Source organism: Barbus barbus, assembly GCF_936440315.1.
Source record: "Barbus barbus genome assembly, chromosome: 44".
Classification (NCBI taxonomy): domain Eukaryota; kingdom Metazoa; phylum Chordata; class Actinopteri; order Cypriniformes; family Cyprinidae; genus Barbus; species Barbus barbus.
Genome location: NC_136722.1, coordinates 26,047,501 through 26,072,500, shown reverse-complemented (window position 1 = coordinate 26,072,500; position 25,000 = coordinate 26,047,501). Strand labels below are relative to the sequence as shown.

Below are 25,000 nucleotides of genomic sequence, written 5' to 3'. Positions count from 1 at the left end.
CACCAGTGCCAGACATTCTCACACTCCTCTGCATGTTTCAGTTCAACTCTTCCCTTTAATCAATGAAAGAGACGGCGTTTGGAGCCGCTGTGAATGCATCTGTGTTTCAGGGGAATTTCTTCGATGAGTTCCAGCTGGAGGGAGTGTCTGCCGACGCCAACGAGATCTTTCTGGAAGTGGCTCCGGAGAATCTTTCCAGGGCCTTAAAAACGGCCCAGAACGCCAAATCTGTCAAAATCAAGCTGACCAAGAAGTCCTGCCCGTGTCTGACGCTCGCCGCCGAGCTGGTGAGAAGAAAACAGCCCTCAATAACAGCAAAGATTACAACTTTAGAAATTACAGTCAATAAATCTGCTGTTTATTATTTTGAATTAGTTTGTATATTTTCTTCTCATTTTATTTTTTATACATCAAGTTAAAGTAAATGAAAATACTAAATGTTGAAATAAATGTGAAATGTTTTTTTTTTTCAGTATTTTAATTTTAAGATAACAGCTTTATGGTTGTAGTTTTATGTAGTTTATGCAGCAGAACTGTGTTTGATAAGCCTGATGGTATGAGCGTGTCTCCAGCCGTCTCTGTCCAGCGTCAGTCGTGTGGTCACTCATGATATCCCGGTGGACGTGATTCCCAGACGACTCTGGCATGACTTCAGAGAGCCGCAGATGCCAGACTTCGATGTGAGTCGTTATATGAGTGAGCGTTTACATGAGTCGTTATGTTTATGACCCTCAGCAGCATTAATAATGGACTGACTGTATGATGCTTAGGTCAGTATATATTTACCTCCTCTGAAGACCATGAAGAGCGTTGTGGACCGCATGAAGAACCTCTCCAACTATCTGGTAAGTTTATGGTGAACGGGAGAAAAGTGAAATAGATGTGAGTGAAATGACTTTCTGTAGAGGGCTTTGGTGTTTGCTTCAGGTACTGGAGGCTAATCTGAACGCTGAGATGAATCTCAAGATCGACACAGACCTGGTTTCTGTCACAACACACTTTAAGGAGCTGGGAAACCCTCCGTGGGGTGAGAGACGATCAGAGGATCTGATTCCAAAACACACACACTGTATAGAATTAAATACCTGTTTATCTGAACTGTGTGTGTGTGTGTGTGTGTGTGATTTCTCTCTCAGGTGACGATGGCTCTCAGAGCTCCAGTCCGACTCACAGAGATCCAGATCTCATGGCAGAAGCACGAGTGGACATCAGGAAACTCCAGCAGTTCCTGACCGGACAACAGGTCAATCCCAGCAGAGCCATGTGCAGTAAGAGCAACACGCACACACAATACTACACGCACACACACACACACAATACTACACGCGCACACACACACGCAATACTACTCGCAATACTACACACGCAATACTACACACACAATGCTACACACAATACTACACACACACACGCAATACTACACACACAATGCTACACACAATACTACACACACACACGCAATACTACACACACACACTCTCACACACGCACGCACACACACACACGCAATACTACACACACACACACACACACACACACACACACACACACACACACACACACACAATACTACACACACACACACACACACAATACTACACACACACAATACTACACACAATACTACGCACACACACGCAATACTACACACACACACACACACACAACACACACACACACACACAATACTACTCACACACACACAATACTACACACACACACACGCAATACTACACACACACACGCAATACTACGCACACACACGCAATACTACACCACACACACACTCACATGCAATACTACACACACAATACTACACACACACACGCAATACTACACACACACACACACACACACAATACTACACACACTCACACACACAATACTACACACACTCACACACAATACTACACACACACACACAATACTACACACACACACACACACACACACAATACTACACACACACTCACACACAATACTACACACACACACACAATACTACACACACACACACAATACTACACACACTCACACACAATACTACACACACACACACAATACTACACACACACACACACACAATACTACACACACACTCACACACAATACTACACACACACACACAATACTACACACACTCACACACACAATACTACACACACTCACACACAATACTACACACACACACACAATACTACACACACACACACAACACACACACACACACACAATACTACTCACACACACACACAATACTACACACACACACACACAATACTACACACACACACACACACAATACTACACACACACTCACACACAATACTACACACTCACACACAATACTACACACACACACACACACTCGGCTCTTACTCAGTACGTGTGTCTTGTGTTTTAGACATTGTTCACCGGAGGATTCTTCACCTGATCTTTCTGCACGAGGACGTGTCTCTTCAGTACTTTATTCCAGCTGTGGTGTGACATCAAACACATCTCCATCTAAACTACATCAGGCTTTCAGTCCATACACACAATATCTAAACAATATCAAATGTATTTCAAATGGTCATTTGTTGGACTCTTATTACTAAAAAAAACTTTGATTGCTGTTGCTTATGTAAATGTGTGTGTGTGTATATATACATATGAATGCAATATTTGTTTGTTAATAAGTAAAGTTTATTTGGACCTTTTATTTTGTCCAGCAGAAACGTTTTCAATGTTAGTATAGATGTGTTCCTGCTATGAACACTCACATGAATCAAGCTGAATAATTACTTTCTTCATGTGAAGGTGAATCTCTTGATCAGGTAGGTTCAGGTTGAGTTGAGTTTCCAGTAAAAAGCTGGTCAAGTTCAGCGGTGAGAGGGGAGAGAAGAAACAAGGAGTTCTGGAACTGACTGTAGCAACCAATCGTGACTAACCCACCGCCTTCGGACCAGCTTAGACGTGCTGCAGCGCTTCCCGGTGTTTATACCTCGCTTTACAGACAGCGCTGTCCACGACGGTGAGACGCGCTCACGCTGTCCTTCTGCCTCTTTTAATGCGTTTATATGTGTTATTATAACGCAAATACGGTCTCGTGTAAACTACAAATCTCAACAAAGGCGGTATTTTGATCGTTTATGTGATTCAAAGCGGTGCATGATGGGAAACGCCTAGATAAGTCACCTCATTGGCTGGACTGCGTCACATGACTGGGTCCCGGCGCAGAACAATTAAAAAACTTAATCCAAATAGCAGTACGACTGTATTTTGTTGAGGTTATTTGTATAGTAAAAGTGTATATGTATTAATTTCAGATACAAATGGAAATTCGACCCAGCTATCTCTCTATAACTCCCTGTCCAGTAATCGAGGTCGAATCTGATTGGCTCTTCTTGAGACGTTGCGATTTGTACACAAATTAATTATGAAACTAATAAATTTAACGGACTAATAGCGGAATTAATTTAAAATAAAATAATTCATAACGAGCTGAGAAAACACTTCTGATCTTATAATGAATCATGCATCATTTAAATAATATGAATGAACAAATCTTAATTATTAAGTGATTAAATATTGAAGTATTTAATTATTTATATGATTTTGCTTCGCAATATTTCTTCGTGTACCCAAGGAAGAGTGGCAGTATCCGGTAGAATACTCTAGTATTATGATATGTAGCACGGTACTGAATGATTTGTTCATATACTGTGGTAATTACATGGTAAAACAGAGTATGCTGTATTTGATGTTCCACAGCAGCAGGTGTCGCTGTTTCACACACACACACACACACTCACGCACACACACACGCGCACACACACAAACACTCTCTCTCTCTCTCTCTCACACACACACAGAGACGTCAGACACACACACACACACACACATGTTGGTTTTTGTGGTTTATGGGGACTCTCCATAGGCGTAATGGTTTTTATACTGAACAAACTGTGTGTGGTATTGCCCTACACCAACCCTACACCTAAACTTAGCCTCACAGGAGACTTTGTGCATTTTTAGATTTTCAAAAAAACACCATTTAGTATGTTTTTAAAGCCTTTTGAATTACGGGGACATAGGCAGTGTCCTCATAAACCATCTTCATATTGTAATACCTCTGTCATACCCATGTCATTATACAAATTTGTGTCCTCATAAACCACATAAACACACACACACACACACACAGACTGTGACACGCACACACAATCAACACACACACACACACTTCAGGTTGCAGTCTTTAAACCGTCTTTAAATCTCGTCACTTAAATGTTATTTTTTTATTTATATATTTTCTTTCATTCTTTCGTTTGGGTTTTATAGCTTTTAACAATAATTATATTTTTTCCCCTTTGGGATCTTTTTTCTTTTGGTCTTCGTTCTGAATCAGCTGTGTAAGGAGGACAAAACCTGCAGAAATTAAAATAAATAATAATAATAATAAAACTGAACGAAAGTATAAGTAAATAAAAGTAGAAAAAAAATTACTACATTCATCGGGGGCGCGCGCCCGCACCCTCTCACACACGAGCGCGCTCTTATTGAGGACCGGGCGCGCGCGCTGTTCAGTTCTGAGGTTCAAAGCTGCGGCGAGGATGAATGCTCCGTGCGCGCGCTGCGGGAAAACCGTGTATCCCACCGAGAAGATCAGCTGCCTCGACAAGGTGCGAGACTTTATTACCTCAGATTCACAGCGAGAGCAACTTTATCTGCAGAACCGTGTGTGAATCAGACTTTACTGTGTGACGCTTATTATCTGTTGTGATGTCTTACATAATCCACTTCATGTTTTATTCATATTATTACATTATAAGTAATTGTTCAGTCGAATCAGTAAAATCGGTCAAATTCACACTTAAACTCGCAAATTAAACATTTCTGTTGTAATCTCACCAATATTAACAAATATAAACAGAACAAACAGTGAAACTAGCACGAGTTGTTACTGCAGTAATACCATGGTATTGTTTGAAGCTGCTTGTAAATATTACAGTGTTTAAATGTCATCCCAAGACCAGTCATTAAGCTGAATAAATAATCTTTCCATTGGTGTATGGTTTGTTATGATCGGACAATATTTGTCTGAGATACAACTATTAGAAAATCTGGAATCTGAGGGAGCAAAAAAATCTAAATATTGAGAAAATCTCCTTTAAAGTTGTTCAAATGAAGTTCTTAGCAATGCATATTACTAATCAAAAATGAAGTTTTGATATATTTACAGTAGGAAATTTACTAAATATCTTCATGGAACATGATCTTAATATCCTAATGATTTTTGTCATAAAAGAGAAATGTATAATTTTGATCCATACAGTGTATTGTTGTCTATTGCTACAGATATACCTGTGTTACTCATGACTGCTTTTGTGCTGCAGGGACAGATATATGACAAACATCCAGGACCGTGTAGCTGTTAGAGTATACCGCGGTTTTACCGTCTGACAGCATCAGTGAAACACACACATGTTCAGACTGGACCGTGTGTTTATTAATCTGCATAATTCCCTCATATTAATTGATCAGAATCTGCAGTAATGTCGTGATGTTTTTCAGAACTGGCACAAAGGCTGTTTCCACTGTGAAGTGTGTAAGATGACGCTCAACATGAACAACTACAAAGGCTACGATAAGAAACCCTACTGTAACACGTAAGTGTGTTTCTGTGCCTCTCACACGAGCGATGAGGGACGGTACGAGGAGGAGGCCCAGGATTCAGAGACCGGCTGATTTACAAACTATTTCGTCTGCGTCCAGAAATAACTATGATAGCAATATCAATAACTATAGCTATAATGAAAACTATAACTACAGTAGCTATGTTTCCATCACCCTGTTTTTATGCACATGTTGAAGTATGGCATCAGAAACGAGTGATGGATATCCCTTAATTCGTGAAAAACGTTTTTATGCTCGCTTGAGGTGGTTTTTGACTTGTGCGAAAAAGGGTTAATGCGAATAATGTAAGATGGAAACACATTTGCCGAATAAATTCTTCCATTTGCATCAAAAAGTAATGTGACTGCGCGATGAGACGGATCGTTATTGTCGTTATTGTTATAGCTGTGGTGTGGATTCGAGTTTATCGGATCTGATGGAGTCGTTTCAGTTTCTCTGGCTGTTTGTTTGTGTAGCCGGTGGCTTTCACAGGTAACTCTCCTCCATCTGTTTTGAGTTCTCATCAAAGCGCACGTCCCAGTGTGTTTATTATCCTGCGCTGAGCCTTTATGAGACGCAGAGAGAAATGAAAGGAGAGGCGTGGAGTCTGAGCTGCTGAACGGGACGCTTGTTTTCGGGAGAAACGCTGCTGTTTCAACAAGAACTTTCATAGAAAGCAGCCTCTGCTCTAGGAAACACACACACACACACACACACACACACACACACACATACTCTCTCACACACACACACACACACTCTCTCTCTCTCACACACACACACACACACACACACATACTCTCACACACACACAAACGCACGCACAGATACTCACACACACACACATAATCTCTCACACACACACACACACACACACACAGTCATCAGAACCTGTTTAACTGTGTGGTTGGTGCGACTGAGCCGTGTGTTCGTTAGGAGTCAGGTCACATGACTCAGGGTTAATTGAGTGACAGTGTTGTAAATGTTGGCACAGTAACATGGCCTTTTCTTTTATTTGCTGTTGATTGTGTTTAAATGTCAGTTTGTGGTGACCTTCTGCACATTGTTGCTTGATCTCATTACTTTGTGTGACATTTGTGAAACAGACGTTTGGTGACTCTCATGATTGAAGAACCGCTGCTAAACGTCTGACAATCATAAACAAATGTTGATTTGAGATCTACTTAAACTCACGCTGCCTTTGAGAAACACAGCCCTGCTCCACCTTCCACCACGTCAGGTTCCTACATAATCCCAGAAGATGAAAGTGAAGAAATGAAGCGTCTTGTGAGCGTCCTGGAGCTCCTCCAGCAGTGTTGTTCTTCAGTTTGACTCTCATCTTTCTCACTGAATGATCACGTCATTATTCAGGTCGGTGAGAGCAGCAGCTCAGTTCTGCCCTTCAACTGTGTGTTTCTACAGTGTGTTTATCTAGCAATGCCCTAACAACCTCCCACGATACCCTAGCAACTTCATAGCAACACTATGGCAACCACCTAAAGCACCTTAGCAACTACATAGTTTGTCTTCAGATATTTGTTTCTCTGTTTGTTTGTCTGTGTTCAACTTCAGATGTTTGTTTGTTTAGATGTTTGTCTGTGTTTAGGTGTTTGTTTGTTTGTCTTTGTTCAGATGTTTGTTTGTTTGTTTAGATGTTTGTCTGTGTTTAGGTGTTTGTTTGTTTGTCTTTGTTCAGATGTTTGTTTGTTTGTTTAGATGTTTATCTGTGTTTAGGTGTTTGTTTGTTTAGATGTTTGTCTAAGAAGTTTTTTGAAAATCTAAAAATGTACAAAGTCTCCTGTGAGGGGTAGGGTTAGGTGTAGGGCAATAGAATATACGGTCTGTACAGTAGAAAACCATTACGCCTATGGAAGTCCCCACAAGGATAGCGAAACAAGTCTGTGTGTGTGTGTGTGTGTGTGTGCTGGTCAGTGTAAATGTGGGCCAAACGCTTGCCCTCAGGGGTGAAACACCCACACACCTCACGCTCACGAGAACCAGGCTGAGAAACCACAGAGAAACTGTAGAGAGAATATAGAGAGATTGTGTGTGTGTGTGTGTGTGTGTGGGAGACTCTTGTGTGTGTTCAGCAGGATCTGTGATCATCGGCCTGTGCTTCATATGGAGACTCTGTTCAGTTTTTAGTGTGTACTTGATCCATAGAAGCACATGTAAGCCATAAACACTGTGTGTGTGTGTGTGTGTGTGTGTGTGTGTGTGTGTGTCCGTCTGTCCGTGCGTGCGTGCTGATGCATCTACTCAGGTCAGTGTTCCAAGCGCTTCAGGCGTCCAGATTTCCTCACAGCATCAGTTGAGCTGTGCTTCATCTCTGCACTCGTTTGTGTTTAATCATCATCACAGCACAGAGAAATGCAGTTTATAAACACCACTGTTATCAGAGACTGTAAGTGTTTCAGTGTTTGTCTCCTGAAGCAGCATCAGAACACAAGTCAGATGTTTCCTCAGTGTTTGAGCTCCAGCAGGTTCAGAGCCGCTCTTTGATTTAAACACTGACATCTGTGTTTATTATTATAAACCTCCTATAAACTTCTCGTCTGATTCAGGACAGATCAGATTTGATATGATAGCATATACATGTATGAGCAGGAGGTGGGATGATTTGTTTTGTTTCTTTATGAACTGATTCCTCTCGACGATCAGCAGCTGTGTCTCTCAGAGGATTCAGTCCTGGACTGATTGTGAGTTTATGAAACAGCAGCTCTTCATGTGTGTCCCGAGAAGAGTTTCACTCATTCAGGTCTGTAGGTGTGTGTGTGGGGGGGGGGGGCGTTGCTATGGAAACCTCTTCTTCTGTTCTGCTCCATTCAAGTGTGGTCACATGTGATGTCACATCAAAGAGGAAGTGCTCGTTTGTGTGAGGATGAAAACAAATGAGCTGAAATGATTAACAGAGCAGTTGATCTCGCTCACAAACGTCTCCTTCTGTTATTTCCTTCATTACCATGCAAATCAGGACAGAAATTCATGCTCTTCAGTTTGTGATATTACTGTTTAATCAGTGTTACGCTGCTGTGAAACACAGACACTGCTGGATACTCCTGAATGAACGAGTGTGACACACATGAAGACGTCACGACTGACTGCCCCTTACAAGCAGCTTATATACAATCCATGCTCACTGAGAGCCTTTCAAGATTTTGCTTTCTTTTATTTTTTTTTATTTTAGTTTAATTTAAGTAACAAACATTTTTTTAGTTAGTTAACTGTAAAAACCCTGTAATAATAACTGTAATACCTGTTACCCTAATTATGTATATGTGTGTGTGAATATACTGACATTGCTGATGATGCAGTCGCTTCAAGCCTGAACTAAACTCTCACCGTGTGAGCTTCATCTCTGGTCTGATCTGACCTGTGTGTCATCAGGAGGGATCGAGTGTGCTCTCTAGTGAGAGTAGGGCTGCTCGATTATGACAAAAATCATAATTGTCCATTATTTCCTTGAGATTGTAATTGCGATTATTAATAACGATTATTTTGAACAGATTTATGCCATTGTTTGAAGCTGCATGCCATATTTTTATATAAAATATATATTTAAAAAAAAGGCTGAAAACAGTCTTCCTGAACTTTTATTGCTTTTCTATAGCATTGAGCCTCAAATGTCAACTATACATTGGTTTGGTTTCTTCTTTAAACAAAAAAAAGGTAAAATTATGCATGGTATAATAATATTATACTAAAACTAAAAGAAAAATTGTTTAATAAAGCTATATATTTCATTTACAATTAAATTTCAAATTACAGTAACATATTGCAGTACAATGAATATGATCAGGGCTCCAGACTAACATTGGAGAGCAGTGGCAGCAGCAGCTGGTTTGGTAACTGAACATGTAATATTACAAGTTTTGTCTCTTAGAAATACACATTAGAACAGGAGCTGGAGTTGGGATGCAGACATATATTTGACAGTACCATTGTGAAAACTGTAACAGCCTCATCTTTTATACATAACCAAAAGTACAGCACCTCATTACCATGGTAAAAAAGTAGCCTAACTATAGGTTTCTATGGTGTTTGCATTAAAGAACAGTAGCCTAAAGACATTCAGTCAATTACAAATCCACATCAACTGATAGAATAATTAACAAAATATCAACACATCTCTCCTCACAGGCATCTTCCTCACAGCATTCAAGCAGGCTCGGGTAACCCCACTGATCAAAAAACCTACATTAAACACTTCTCTTATAGAAGACTACACACCTGTCTCTCTCCTTCCATTCATAGGGAAAACACTCGAACGAGTTGTCTTCAACCAGCTCTCACGGTTTCTTTCACAGTACAACAAACTGAATGCTAAACAGTCAGGTTTCAGGAGTGGCCATTCAACAGAGACTGCGCTACTCTCAGTCACTGAAGCCCTGCGAACTGCAAAGGCTGATTCCCAATCATCAGTCCTCATTCTGCTGGATATTTCTGCTGCTTTTGACACTGTCAATCATCAGATTCTCCTGTCTACCCTCTCTTCACTGGGCATCACTGGGATTCCACTTCGCTGGTTTGAATCCTATCTCACCGGTAGATCCTTCAGGGTGGCCTGGGGAGGGGAGGCATCCAAACCACATCAACTGATCACTGGAGTTCCTCAGGGATCGGTTCTTGGACCCCTCCTCTTCTCCACGTACACTACATCGCTGGGTCCCATCATACATGCACATGGCTTCTCCTATCGCTGATGACACACAGCTCTATCTCTCTTTTCAACCAGATGACCCAACGGTAGCTGCACGGATCTCAGGCTGCCTGGCGGACATCTCGGCATGGATGAAAGAACATCACCTACAGCTCAACCTGGCAAAGACGGAACTTCTGGTCTTCCCTGCCACTCCGACTCTACAGCATGACTTCACGATTCAGTTAGGCTCATCAATGATTACCTCATCAACTTCGGTCAGAAATCTTGGTGTAATCTTTGATGACCAGCTGACCTTCAAAGAGCACATTGCAAAGACTGCTCGATCCTGCAGGTTTGCACTACACAACATCAGAAAGATCAGGCCCTTTCTGACAGAGCATGCTGCACAACTTCTTGTCCAGGCCCTTGTTGTTTCTAGACTGGACTTCAATCTTCAAGCAACAACTGAAAACTCATCTCTTTCGGCAGTACTTGACTTCATCCTAAACTCAAAAAAAAAACTCTTTCCCTCTCTCTCTCTCTCCGCTTACTAGCTTGTACTTATTTGAACAATGACTGAGACTTGGTGTTACGAGCACTTCCTCTGTCTGACTGCCTCTTCAAGATGAATCGCTTTTTGTATTCCCCAATTGTAAGTCGCTTTGGATAAAAGCATCTGCCAAATGACTAAATGTAAATGTAAATGTAAAATACTGTAATTGTATTCCATTACTCCTTTAACATATTTAGTATATTAATAATATAATAATACTCAATATGAATATCCTAGTTTTCTGCCACCTATGGTAAATGTGGGTGATTTGTGGATTGAAACGTCTTCTAAGTGGATCGTTGTTGCACTGTTTCTGCATCAGTGTTGATGAGAATAACAGCTCTGATTTATTGGCTTTAAACTAGCTTAAACTAAAGAGACGTGATTTGTTCTGGAGAACTCTGCGCTGAACTCGAGTGCTTCTTACTGGATTTCACAGCGTTGTTTAGCGATCTCGACTGGTCTCTGTAATAAACACATACGCTGTAAGATCGCGCTGCGCTGTTTTCTTTTGAGGCGAGCGGATAAAAGGTCCATGTGGCCCGCAGTTCAAACGAGTAGTGCTGTTTTGTTCCGCTTTTGACACGTTTGGTGTTTAACATATCGATCATGCACAACAGACAATGACTATCAGTTAGACTAGATGTCTTTTATCCAGTGTGTTTGAGTTTGTTAAACCCCGCGCTGCAAACAACTCTTAAGCACACAGAATAATGCAAGTGGGCATTTTTAATTGTTTATTTATTTTTGTAATCGCGGCTTTGAACGATTATGTAATCGTGGCATCCATAATCGTAATCGTGATTAGAAAATCGATTAATTGTGCAGCCCTAAGTGAGAGTGTGTTGGTTGAGACGGAGCCGTGATGGTCACTGCTCCTGTTTTTCAGGTTCCTGTCGTGTTCTTTGGCTCAGACGCAGAACTTCAGCGTCCCACAGAGCAGCTCTTTGTTTCTGAGGATCGAGCGTCACGAGTCAAACAAAGTGAGCAGAGTTGCTAGTGGAGACGAGAGTAACTCAAGTCCTGAACACAACAGAAGACCTGTTCAACACACACACTCACACTCACACACACACACACACACACACACACACTCACTCACTCACTCACTCACACACACACACTCACACACACACACACACTCACTCACTCACTCACACACTCACTCACTCACTCACTCACACACACACACACACACTCTCACATACACACACTCACTCACACACACACACTCACTCACTCACACACACACACACATGCACGCTCGCTCGCTCGCTCGCTCGCTCATTCACTCACACACACACACACTCACTCACTCACTCACTCACACACACACACACACACACACTCTCACATACACACTCACATACAGACACTCACACACACACACACACACTCTCACATACACACACACACACACACACACACACGCTCGCTCGCTCATTCACTCACACACACACTCACTCACTCACACACACACACACACACACACACACACACACACACACACACACACACACACTCTCACATACACACTCACATACAGACACTCACACACACACACACTCTCACATACACACTCACACACACACACACACTCTCACACACACACACACTCTCACATACACACTCACACACACACACACACACACACACAGGCTGCTTCATGCTGTGAATCTTCAAATCTGTGCCGCTATGTGACGGAAGAGTTTCCTCTTATGTGTGTGTTCTACCAAACTTTAGAAGTACTGTTCAAAGTTTTGGAATAATTAAGGGTTTTTAATTTTCTGAAAGAAGTCTCTTCTGCTCACCAAGGCTGTGTTTATGTGAAAATACAGTAGCAATGTGAAATATTTTCACAATTTAAAACATCATGAGTCTAATATGCTGATTTGAAAACAGTGTTTGTAAACTGCTGTAATATATTTGAATCAAACAGAGACAGTGTTGGTGAGCAGAAGAGTCCTGAGGAGGGTTAAACTCGTCAGACGGTCGTTAGCGTCCGGGACACAGAAACACACTCAGATAACAAACAAACTCTGCTTTGGGCTTCTTCTGTGTGACTGAACCACCAGGAAGGTCCAAGAACAAACACTGTGTGTGATCTGGATTCAGATTCACTTCAGTTTCACACTCTTTCCTGAACTCACGCGCTCAGAGATGGAGGCTCATGGGAAATGTTCTTCCCTCAGGAAACAGTCACTCCCTCACTTCCTGTCCTGATGTTTGATTGACAGCTGCACCCATGCAATCGGGAGCTGATTGGCTGTATGTGTTTGGGGGCGGGGTCAGGGGTTGCCAAGGAAACAAATGTTCAGCTGATTCAATGGGCATTCATGCTTTATTTTTATCACACAATAGCAGTGATGAAAAGCCATTGTGTTATTTTCAGCGTTTGAGGAGATGATTATTACTGTGATTAGAGCAGAAAGGTTATCGGCGCATCGCAGGAGAACAGATTCGAGCGTTAAAGGAAATCCACCCAAACATGACTCGTTTACTCTTGAATGTTTTTATTATGAGCTTTATTTCTGTGAATGACACAGCAGAGACGTCCAGCAGGACCTTTCATGTGGCGTCTGACAGAATAAACGACTCCGTGAATGACCGTGTTTCATGTCATTAATTACAGGTTTCTCAGCTGCTCACACACAGAATCTTTCCTCGTCACACAGTTTCTGAAAGCTGTCACTCAAACAGCAGAAACACACCAAATCTGCAAAACCAGACACTGATTCTCAGACTTTGACTCCGTTTCAATTTCATAAAACACTTTTTGCAAAACACAACACACAGTTCTCTATGTAACACACAGGAATTAATATTATGGCAAAGGTGTTAGAAATGTTTGCTTTTGAGATGTGTTTGTGATATTTTGAATGCAGTGCTTCATTTTGCAAGAGATGTGAGGCTTTTTGTGTGCAATTCTTGGATTTGTGTGTAAAGTTTTGAAAAAGAGAGGCAAAGTTTTGAAAATGTGTGCAAGCAGCTGATAAAGACTGTGATGAATGTGTTTGTGTTTTGTTTGCAGTCACTATCCCAAGACGTCGTTCACTATCGTGACGGACACGCCGGAGAACCTGCGTCTGAAGCAGCAGAGTGAACTACAGAGTCAGGTGAGCATCACACCTGTGTTTCCGGTCAGAATCACACAGATCTGGAGCTCCTCTGGGGTCCAGGACTCATTTCACAGTGAATCTTGCATGAAGCATTAAGCAGAATCCAAAGCGTGTTTTATGACAGTGACCCAGATTTCTGCGCCGTCTTCCTTTGATTCTTCTGGATGTTCATGTAGAGCGGAAACACACAGAAACACTGCAGATACCGGCGTCACGCGTCTGTTATTGATTAAACATTGATCACAAAGATTATGCTACATGCAAAATTCTGAGAACTGAACAGAGAAGCGCTTTGAGTGATAAATATTTCACATCCTGCGGTGTTTGTGTTTCCAGACGTTCAGATGAGTTCGTTCGGATCACCGGCCGCGTTCGCTCGTTATGTTCGGTCGATTGAGCGATTGAGACCGTCCACGGAAAAAAAAAGTCTCAGAGAAGCGGAATATATATTATTTGTATTTGGCGCTCTCTCCTGAGTGTGACGCTGTGACGCAGCTGTCATCTGAGCGGGGCGTAACTTAGCGATCTGCCTTTTCCATAAAAAAAACTTTCTTTTTTTTTTTTCAACATTTTTTATATGTGTGTGTGTGTATTGTGTGGGGAATGTGGCCGTATCTGCATGATTACTGACTCTATGACCATGTCTGCCAATATCACTTCATGTCTGGCAATCAGAATATATACATACATACCATATACAAAGCAATTATTTTCTATTTTTTTACCTTTATTACTCAAATAATTATTTTTGTATTTGTTTAGTGCTCAAATAAATCTGTCTATTATTTTATAATTGAAAAACTATGCAGGAACATGAATAATGACTAAAATAGCTTGTATAATTCTGCAGTCCATTTGGTGGTTATTTTTCCTCAAACGGGGGGGTGGGGGGACTATAAATAGTTTCAGAAAACATATTGCAGGAATCTCATTTTTCATGGTATCTTCAAATTTGAAATATGAACTCATGAGACGCGTGGCTTTCGATCCATTACTTTTCTGGATTGCTCCAGGACTTATTTCATGCATTTGTATATGGAATAAAAAAAAACATTCAGTGTGGAAAAATAGTTTTCAAGGCACGTCAGTGTCTATAACTTTTGATCTTTTGGAGCATTATCAACTCTGGATGATGGATAGTAAAGCCCAGAGTGTCTTCTTTCCAAAGATACCTAATTTGTTTGTGTAAGCACACTTTGTCAGGAACTGTAACCGTTTTAATTTAGGTAGGTTATTTTCACCTGTGAGGCCCACAATGGAGGCGAAGGTTAACTGGTTAACACCAATGGAGCTTAGAATCTGTATAAATGCTGATCCCAACGAATCTCTTTCATTATCAACATGGATATTAAAATCACCAGCAATTAGGACTTTATCTGCAGCCAGCACTACCTCAGATAGAAAATCAGTAAATTCTTTAATAAAGTCTGTGTGGTGCCCTGGTGGCCTGTATACAGTAGCCAGTACAAACATCACAGGGGATTTATCATTATCAGTATAGCAGGGGACTAATGTGTGTGAGAGTGAGAGTGTCTGAGAGTGTGTGTGTGTACCTAGTTAACCATATTTTGGGGACAAATTTGTACCCAAAAGTGAGGTAAACCTGACAAAATCTCCAAAAACCTCTCTTTGGGGACGGCCTCATTTGTTAAACGGGTTTAAAAATAAACTAAACTAAAAAAATTTGAAAATCTAAAAATGCAAACAGTCTCCTGTGAGGGGTAAGTTTAGGTGTAGGGTTGGTGTAGGGCAATAGAATATACGGTCTGTACAGTAGAAAAACCATTACGCCTATGGAGAGTCCCCATTTACATAGCTAAATAAATGTGTGTGTGTGTGTGTGTGTGTGTGTGTCACGCTGGTCTGACAGAAGGTGATGGCAGACAAGAGCAGATGCTGCTTCTCTCGAAGAATCACAGACCTGCAGGAAGTGATTCGCTCACTCTGAGCACGTGTGGTTGGATCAGACCGACTGTGATCACAGTATTGGTGCGACGGCAAGAATTGCTCTGTGACTGATTGAACTGTGTTCTGTCCTCATGATGTTTGCAGGTGAGATATAAGCGAGACTTTGAGGAGAGCAAAGGCAGAGGCTTCAGTATCGTCACAGACACGCCGGAGCTGCAGAGACTCAGAAGAACACAGGAGCACATCAGTAACGTATGATACACCGATCACTATAGCGCAGTAAAAACGCCTGTGTGTGTGTGTGTGTGTGTGTGTGTGAGAGAGAGAGTGTGAGGTGCTTTTGGTCTCTGATAACAAACACACAACATCACACTACTGTCACTATGAATGAGAATGGCACTCGGACCGGACTGGAGTGACTCTGAGATCACGCTGAGACGCAGGTGAGATGATCTCAGTTTGACTGTATGACAGGATTCATACTATATAATATCTGTAATATCTAATATGTAATATAAGATCTGATCTGATGTCTCTGTGTCTCCTGAGGTCTGCCCCCCCCCCCGTGTAATGTCGCTGACAGAAGCTGTTTCCATCCAACGAGTCAAAGAGAGCAAACTCATCACTTCCTGATAAACCGGCACTAAATATCACTAAGAAAACTAGGAGAAGCCACTGATTTCCATATGTCATAGATGACATGCGCCTCAGAGCGAGCAGACGAAACACATTAAATACAGTCAGTGCTTTCGGAGGCGGATGCTTCTGTTTGGGAACGCAGTTGTTTAAGATCTGGCCGTGTTTAAGTTGCTTGTTTAAGTTGTTTCCTACATTTCACTGCTGGTTATACTCTGTATAATTGTGTATGTGACAAATAAAAATCTTGAATCTTGACACTTATACAGAAATACTTTGAAGACAGACTTTGCTCAGGCGTTTCAGAACGACCAAAACAACATCTAGATGCTGTGAACGAGATCAGGTTATCCCGTCTCAAAGCGCAAAGTCACATTACTTTTTGATGCGCATGGAGGAATTTATTCAACAAATGTGTTTCCATCATAGTTTATGCACATTTCTTCTTATCGGATACAAACGTTATCCTACTCAATGCATCTTGGAGTTTCCATTGTTTTCCATCTAGCCAGAGCCGGATGGGTTTGCTCAGTCTGTCCTGTAGTGTTCACCCTGTTTATGTGTTTGGATTCTGATGGTTAAAGCCAGGGGTTGTGCCTCATCGTTCCCTCGTGCAGACTCACTGCTGTCTCACATGTTTGTCAAACACAGAAAACGAGAGCGCCTCAATCCCACAATCCCTCAGTGCCGCTCTTATCGCCGCTGCTCGTTAGTGGTAATTGGAGAGATGGGCTCCACCCGTCCAGTGTCTATAGCTGCGTCTGTCGGTCACGTGATGCGGTCAGTAAATGCTGCTCTGTAATTAGAGCGAATGAAAAGAGGAAACAGGGTTTTAAACACGTTTACGCCACTGAACTTCCTGTCTGACTTGTTTTCTGTTGTTGATTTGTGTGTTGTTTAGAGCTGCTGATGTTCAGATAGTTTCAGGTTTGAAGTCACTGGAACTTTGTAAATTCTGTGTTTTCCAGTTTTTTTATTATAATGTTTCATTCCTTTTTAATATTCAAAAAACATGTCTAATCAAATTAACTAAACCAAAATTTTAACAATGTAACAATTTACTTCAATTTATCACAGCCAAATTCTGTGTTGTCTGGATTCTGTGTTATGATTTAATACAAATATATCATCAAACTCTTGTCAGAATCAATTGAATTCATAAAACGTTCATAATTTAATCAATACTTTAATACTTTACTTTATATAATCAAGTGAAAATATAACAATTATTTTACCCAAAAAATCCTTTCATTTTTATTCTTAAATTAAGAGTTAAATCAATTATTTTAGATTTTACTCTATAAATGTTTTACAAATTAAAACATGAATGAAAAAAATCTCCTGATTTAGTGAAATTCCTCAAAAATGATGTTTTATTTAGTTATCTGAAATCGTTAAAATCAGTAAAAATGAATTAAACACATTTTCTGAAGTAGTTTTATAGCAGTAGTCTTCCTGTAGTCAAGATGAAAGTCAGTATTTGTGCTGAGATGACTGGAGACTGAAATATTAATCAAGCTCTTCTGTGTTTTTGAGGATTGTTATGATCCGGTTGTGATGATGAATGTTGGAGCTGCAGTTCTCATGGAGCGGCCCATATGGCGTCTCACAGACGTTTGGCTGCAGAACCAACACACACGGCCAGATCAACACACACACACACACACACACACAGCCAGATCCCACCTGACTAATACATATACTAATATACACACACACACTCTCACACATAGAAACAGACACATATACTCACACTCACTGACAAACAAACTCATATAAAATATACGCGCACACACACACACACATGCAAACACACCCACACACTCTCACGCACACACACAGAACTCAAACTGATGGATATGAGCTCACGCTCTCAGTTTCAGACAGATTTCAGACACCCTAACTTGGGTTAACTTGTCACTATGAGCACTAGTACTAGTGATGGTCAGTGTGAGGTGCTCATATCTCTGCACATTCCTTTCTGTGTGTGACACTTTCTCCTCAGCAGCTTCTAAACGGGGAAGCGGCTCTGATAAGGATTGTTCCAGAGCAGAAGCTGGTCAGTGGAGCTGAAGCGTCGCTCCGGTCAGCTGCGTCCAGCGCTGCGCTCCGAGCTCCTGTTTCAGTCATGTCTGCTGAAGAAGCTGCTGGACCCATGGACGGAGGTGTGGAGCTGACCGCTGAGGTGAGAGCGCTGACCGAGAGGAGTCACAGTGACCTTCACACGACGGGCTGCGCTCACTGTGTGTGTGTGTGTGTGTGTGTGTGTGTTTCTCACAAGATTCACCAGCAGCCGTCACAGTCGATCCAGACCCGAGTCCTGATATGAGTCTTGATCTGACTTCAGATCAGAATCCTGAGCCAAAACCTGATCCGAATCCTGATCTGAGTCCTAAACTGAATCCTGATCCAAATCCTGATCTGAATCCTGAGCCAAAACCTGATCCCAATCCTGATCTGAATCCTGATCCGAACTCAGTGGCCCGTGAGGTGAGTGTGAATGAAGCAAAAATCCCATTCATTTTCTTCTTTAGTGAAGGATCCTAACCCATGTTAATGAATGCTCTATGCTTTTGTTGAAGCCATCAGTCTGCATTATTATGACTTATTTTTTAATCTGCAATTTTAATCATGTTGAACAGCAGATGGTGGTAAAAGTAATCTCTTTGGCCCCGCCCCGCAACGATGTAGAATCAGTGGGCGGAGCTAAACAGGCAACAATGTAGAATCAGTAGGCGGAGCTAAACAGGCAACTGTATAATCAGTGGGCGGAGCTAAACAGGCAACGATGTAGAATCAGTGGGCGGAGCTAAACAAGCAAGCCTTCTGCAGAGGCGGGGCTTATCCACACTATTACATCATAGAGTAGAACATTCCACAAGCTGTCGTTTGGCAGACCGCCTTCAATATAAGCTGTTTTTATACCAACAACAAGGTTTTGAGTTCTGAAACTTACAGCATATTTTTATAGTACAATGACCTCTTATATGTCAAAAGATCAAGGGAATTTTGGTTTCTCAGCTTGTAACCGCTTTAAATTGAATGTTTTTTTTTTTTTGCAGCTGCAGGCGACAGACGCTCAGACGGAGGTACTGACCGCTGCTCTGATGATCTTTCACACAAATACAGAAGATGTGTGTGTGTTTCTGATGTGTGTGTGTGTGTGTGTGTGTTTGTGTTCAGAGGCTGTACCGTGAGGACGGACGCAGGGATCCTTGTATCAATCTTTACTCACTGATGCCTGACACACCAGACACAGAGTTCGCTCGAGAGATGAGGGACCTGCGGAGCGAGGTACGTCACGCCACAAACACGCTCAGACACGCAAGTCACATGACGATGACGACGATGATGATGGTGATGATGATGATGGTGTTTCAGGTCAGATATAAAGCGGATGGGAGGAAGAAGCTGTCGTGTAGTCTGTACTCTCAGCTGCCCGACACGACTGACACGCAACACGCCAAACACATGACGGATCTGCAGAGCGACGTAACACACACAGTTCGCCAAACAGCAGAGTGAACTCCAGAGCCAGGTAAACTTCACTGCGTTTGTGGATTAATCGTTTTTATTTGCTCGTTTCCTGTCGTATCTGTGAGGTGTGATTCTGAACTAGAGATTCACGTTATTGGAAAAACTGACATTGCAATATTTTGTTTTTCTGCTCTGTATATTGTGATATGACCAGAAGACTTGAAAAGTATTTTTTAATTTTGTTAAAGTGCATCCTTATATAAAACAATTATTTATTTATTTTTTTTATTTTAAATTTCATTTTTACTCTGAAGACTTCAAATGTGAACCGTCCTTATAGGGCTGAACAATTTGGGGGACATGTGAGTGTTCATACTAACTCAAACCTGTTTCAGTAACTATAAAGTTAGTTTTTATATCTCTTTCATAAGCAACATTTCTACTGTTTTTGAACAGTTCAGCATGACTATAAAATAAATAAAAATAATAAAAAATATTAAACAAAATAAATAGTGTATTTTAGTAATCCTGTTGTAGCGTAAAATGAGAATTAATTTAAATAAAATAAAAATAAAAAAGTGTGTGTGTGTGTGTGTGAGAGAGATGTTGATAGTGTGATGTTCTGCTGTGTGTGTGTGTGTGAGAGAGATGTTGATAGTGTGATGTTCTGCTGTGTGTGTGTGTGTGTGTGTGAGAGAGATGTTGATAGTGTGATGTTCTGCTGTGTGTGTGTGTGTGTGTGTGAGAGAGATGTTGATAGTGTGATGTTCTGCTGTGTGTGTGTGTGTGTGTGTGTGTGTGTGTGTGTGTGTGTGTGTGAGAGAGATGTTGATAGTGTGATGTTCTGCTGTGTGTGTGTGTGTGAGAGAGATGTTGATAGTGTGATGTTCTGCTGTGTGTGTGTGTGTGTGTGTGAGAGAGATGTTGATAGTGTGATGTTCTGCTGTGTGTGTGTGTGTGTGTGTGAGAGAGATGTTGATAGTGTGATGTTCTGCTGTGTGTGTGTGTGTGTGTGTGTGTGTGTGTGAGAGAGATGTTGATAGTGTGATGTTCTGCTGTGTGTGTGTGTGTGTGTGTGAGAGAGATGTTGATAGTGTGATGTTCTGCTGTGTGTGTGTGTGTGTGTGTGTGTGTGAGAGAGATGTTGATAGTGTGATGTTCTGCTGTGTGTGTGTGTGTGTGTGTGTCTGTGAGAGAGATGTTGATAGTGTGATGTTCTGCTGTGTGTGTGTGTGTGTGTGTGTGTGTGTGTGTGTGTGTGTGTGTGTGAGAGAGAGATGTTGATAGTGTGATGTTCTGCTGTGTGTGTGTGTGTGTGTGAGAGAGAGAGATGTTGATAGTGTGATGTTCTGCTGTGTGTTGTAGAATCAGTACCGGAGAGAGACGCAGGAGGATCTGTCTCACTGTCTGTACTCTCAGCTTCCTGAGACGCTGCACACACAGTTTGTGAAGGAGCTGTCGCCGCTCATCAGTGAGGTGATCCACATTCATCCACACATCTGAAAACACACAGAAGCTCACTGAGAGAACAGATATACAATATCCAGACAAAACTATATATCCCATCACACACTGGTGTGTCCAGGTCACACACAAATCACCATTCTGGACAGCAATTACGAGCACATTTTCTGTCATCTTTGTGGAGATGTCAAGAATATTTTGTACAACACTTTGATAGTGGATATTAGGTATAATAATCTTGTTTGTTTTGGGCTGGATGGATTTATGACTACATCATATGGCTAAACATGCGATGAAATATGTCACCCTGGACCACAAAACCAGTCATAAGGGTCAATTTTTCGAAATTGAGATTTATGCATCATCTGAAAGCTGAATAAATGATCTTTCCATTGATGTATGGTTTGTTATGATAGGACAATATTTGTCTGAGATACAACTATTAGAAAATCTGGAATCTGAGGGAGCAAAAAAATCTAAATATTGAGAAAATCTCCTTTAAAGTTGTTCAAATGAAGTTCTTAGCAATGCATATTACTAATCAAAAATGAAGTTTTGATATATTTACGGTAGGAAATTTACTAAATATCTTCGTGGAACATGATCTTAATATCCTAATGATTTTTGTCATAAAAGAGAAATGTATAATTTTGATCCATACAATGTATTGTTGGTTATTGCTACAAATATACCTGTGTTACTCATGACTGCTTTTGTGCTGCAGGGACAGATTTGTGTCCATTTGGGAGAACATCATCAAAACTCTGTTCTCACTGGACAAAAACATACAGGAAAAGATGCATTAAATGTGTCCGTATTGAAGTGTCAGTAGTAAGTGTGTCTCAAACGCTGCTGTATCTCGGAGCTGATAAGTGTGGCTATAGTTAGATGCTCGTCCCAGAGCTCCACTCATGAGTCACTGACGATCTGTGCTTTAGTGCCGAGAACAATATCAAACACAAACACATGATGTTGTTTGATAATTACCACAAGACCTGAGATGATTCATCCAGTCAAGTCACATTTATTTATACAGCGCTTTTTACAGTACAGATTGTGTCAAAGCAGCTTCACAGCGATAAACAGGAAAATAACAGTGTTAATGTTCACTATTCATGCAGAATTCATTCATTATGAAACTATAGGAGTCATTATTCAGATCAGTTCAGGTTTTGTTCTCATCTGTGTCAGTGCAATCAGACCTGTACGCATATTGAGCTCAAAGTACGCTGGTACCATTTGTCACTCTAAGCTACGCAAAACCTTAGTGACGCCTCTGTCCAAGCGCATACTCAAATCAAGCAACAGCAAAAGAGTTCAACCAATCAGAGCGGGTTTTTTGGGGTCTAAATAATTTCTGTGCATTTTATTTCTATCCAAACTGGCTCTGTTTGTGTGTGTCCGTGAAGGAAACACTATAACAAGCATTGAAATCAACTTCCCTCGTAATGCTTTCTAATGGGAAGCGTTTCTAAACCTGTTGTCCAAAAACTTTATTACTCTGCAACATCAGTCGAATGTTAGAAATAACGTCCTTTTGTGATCTGATGTGGTTTCTTATCACAGAATGAGGCTATTTTCTATACAGTAAAAAAGGTTATTGATTAGCAATGGATTATAAATATACTTAATTATTATGAAAATATCCAAGGTGGTTTTAAAAACACAGATAAATTATACATTGTCACAGTCGATAATGTTTCTATCTTCTTTTATTCAGTTACAAGGACAGCTGGATGCCTTTGTCTATTTTAGGGATTTCCTGGCGCATCATGAGTTTTATTATTGTGATGCACATGTGGCTTTTCTGCGTGAAGGCGCCCTCTGGCTTCCAGTATGAATGAAACAGACGGTGCATGTGTTTATAGCACTAAATAATGGCCAATCCATAAAAATATACTTCTAAATATACAGGAATAGCACTAAGGTGTTTGTGACTGAGTGCAGACCCTGAGTACTAGCCTTTGGAAAATATTTAACATTAAATCCTACATTTTGCACATTGTGCAATTACGATTTTGGCATTAGCCATCAAGGAACGTCAGGTAATAATGTAGTTATATAGGAATAACAAACCCCCTCCACAAACACCATGTCCCGTCCTGTACTCAAAAAACATTTACAAGGTTGTCAGGTGTGTACAGTCTATTATATTGCTGTATATTAATAGTAACATGCATGTTTATTGATGTTTCAGGGCAAATACAGAGAGTCTGGTGAGAAGGAGAGCAGCACGTCTCTGTATCACACGCTCCCAGAAACCAAAGACACACGACACGCCAGAGACGCGGCAGAGATACAGAGCGAGGTGCGCCAGAGTCTTCATGTGCTGGATTCACAGCAGATTCAGATTCAGTGCATGTCACATGTCCTGGTTTGATTCAGATTCAGTGCATGTCACATGTCCTGGTTTGATTCAGATTCAGTGCGCTCAGTGTAGGGCTGGGTATCGAATCAGATGTCCCGATTCTATTCTGATCGCAAGCTCTCAATTCAATCCGATTCAATTCTTGATTACATTCAGTGAATATAGTTTTTATACAAATGCTATTGATATTTCTAAAAATATTAAATAACAGTAAACATCAGTTTACAAATGGTGAATTAATAAAATTAAGAGCCACAGGCCTGTATTTTAAACCATTCTTTTGTTTTTGTAATAGGTCCTATTTTTTAAAACAATAACAGGGCCCTATAAAATGTTTTTCTTAATTTTTCTGGTAATTAAATGAAGGTATAAAACATTAATTTAATTTATCCTAATCAAATGAAAATTAAACCCTTTAGATCATGGCTTCTCTCTGTCACACTCACACACACACACACACACTCACTCACTCTCTGTCACACACACACACACACTCACTCACTCTCTGTCACACACACACTCACTCACACTCACTCTCTGTCACACACACACACACTCACTCTCTGTCACACACACACTCTCTGTCACACTCACACACACTCACACTCACTCTCTGTCACACACACACACACACTCACTCTCTGTCACACACACACTCTCTGTCACACTCACACACACTCACACTCACTCTCTGTCACACACACACACACACTCACTCTCTGTCACACACACACACACACACTCTCTGTCACACACACACACACACACACACACTCACTCTCTGTCACACACACACTCACTCACTCTCTGTCACACACACACACACACACACACTCACTCTGTCACACACACACACACACACACACACACACACACACACTCACTCTCTGTCACACACACACACTCACTCACTCTCTGTCACACACACACACTCACTCACTCTCTGTCACACACTCACACTCACTCACTCTCTGTCACACACACACACACACACACTCACTCTCTGGTCACACACTCACCCTCACTCACTCTCTGTCACACACACACACACTCACTCTCTGGTCACACACTCACACTCACTCTCTCTCTGTCACACACACACACACACACACACTCACTCTCTGGTCACACACACACTCACTCTCTGGTCACACACTCACTCACTCTCTGTCACA

General features: G+C 41.2%; 3 protein-coding genes across 5 annotated transcripts in view; all 3 read left to right on the top strand.

Annotated features, from left to right (window-relative positions):
- hus1 (HUS1 checkpoint clamp component) overlaps positions 1-2,714 on the top strand; it is a 3,995-nt gene extending 1,281 nt beyond the window's left edge. Inside the window, exons 3-8 of one of the 2 annotated variants that reach the window (XM_079406948.1) lie at positions 111-287; positions 573-680; positions 771-845; positions 928-1,027; positions 1,137-1,268; positions 2,405-2,714. In XM_079406948.1, coding sequence (XP_079263074.1) covers positions 111-287; positions 573-680; positions 771-845; positions 928-1,027; positions 1,137-1,268; positions 2,405-2,487 — 675 coding nt within the window. In that variant the 3' untranslated portion in view covers positions 2,488-2,714. The remainder of the gene's footprint in view (positions 1-110; positions 288-572; positions 681-770; positions 846-927; positions 1,028-1,136; positions 1,269-2,404) is intronic. The other variant, XM_079406949.1, reaches the window with a different exon arrangement.
- A 1,835-nt stretch (positions 2,715-4,549) lies between these two features.
- LOC306863547 (LIM zinc-binding domain-containing Nebulette-like) overlaps positions 4,550-25,000 on the top strand; it is a 29,011-nt gene continuing 8,560 nt past the window's right edge. For both annotated transcript variants that reach the window (XR_013783696.1, XM_079406950.1), the window contains exons 1-4: positions 4,550-4,664; positions 5,557-5,651; positions 13,885-13,969; positions 16,025-16,132. Coding sequence is in view for 1 of the 2 variants with exons in the window: in XM_079406950.1 (XP_079263076.1) it covers positions 4,596-4,664; positions 5,557-5,651; positions 13,885-13,969; positions 16,025-16,132 (357 nt within the window). In the remaining variant the exon portion in view is untranslated. The remainder of the gene's footprint in view (positions 4,665-5,556; positions 5,652-13,884; positions 13,970-16,024; positions 16,133-25,000) is intronic.
- Positions 18,579-21,469, top strand: LOC306863550 (uncharacterized protein). Its single transcript, XM_079406953.1, has 6 exons — positions 18,579-18,701; positions 18,798-19,006; positions 19,579-19,605; positions 19,700-19,810; positions 19,898-20,054; positions 21,359-21,469. Exons 2-5 carry the CDS (start codon positions 18,842-18,844, stop codon positions 20,039-20,041), a joined length of 447 nt encoding a protein of 148 aa, XP_079263079.1. The 5' UTR covers positions 18,579-18,701; positions 18,798-18,841; the 3' UTR covers positions 20,042-20,054; positions 21,359-21,469.

Coding starts and splice junctions, on each gene's coding strand:
- LOC306863550 (XM_079406953.1), top strand. CDS start 18,842: ATGAGTCTTGATCTGACTTCAGATCAGAATCCTGAGCCAAAACCTGAT. Junction 19,007..19,578: donor CGAACTCAGTGGCCCGTGAG/GTGAGTGTGAAT, acceptor TTTTTTTTGCAG/CTGCAGGCGACAGACGCTCA. Junction 19,606..19,699: donor CGACAGACGCTCAGACGGAG/GTACTGACCGCT, acceptor GTTTGTGTTCAG/AGGCTGTACCGTGAGGACGG.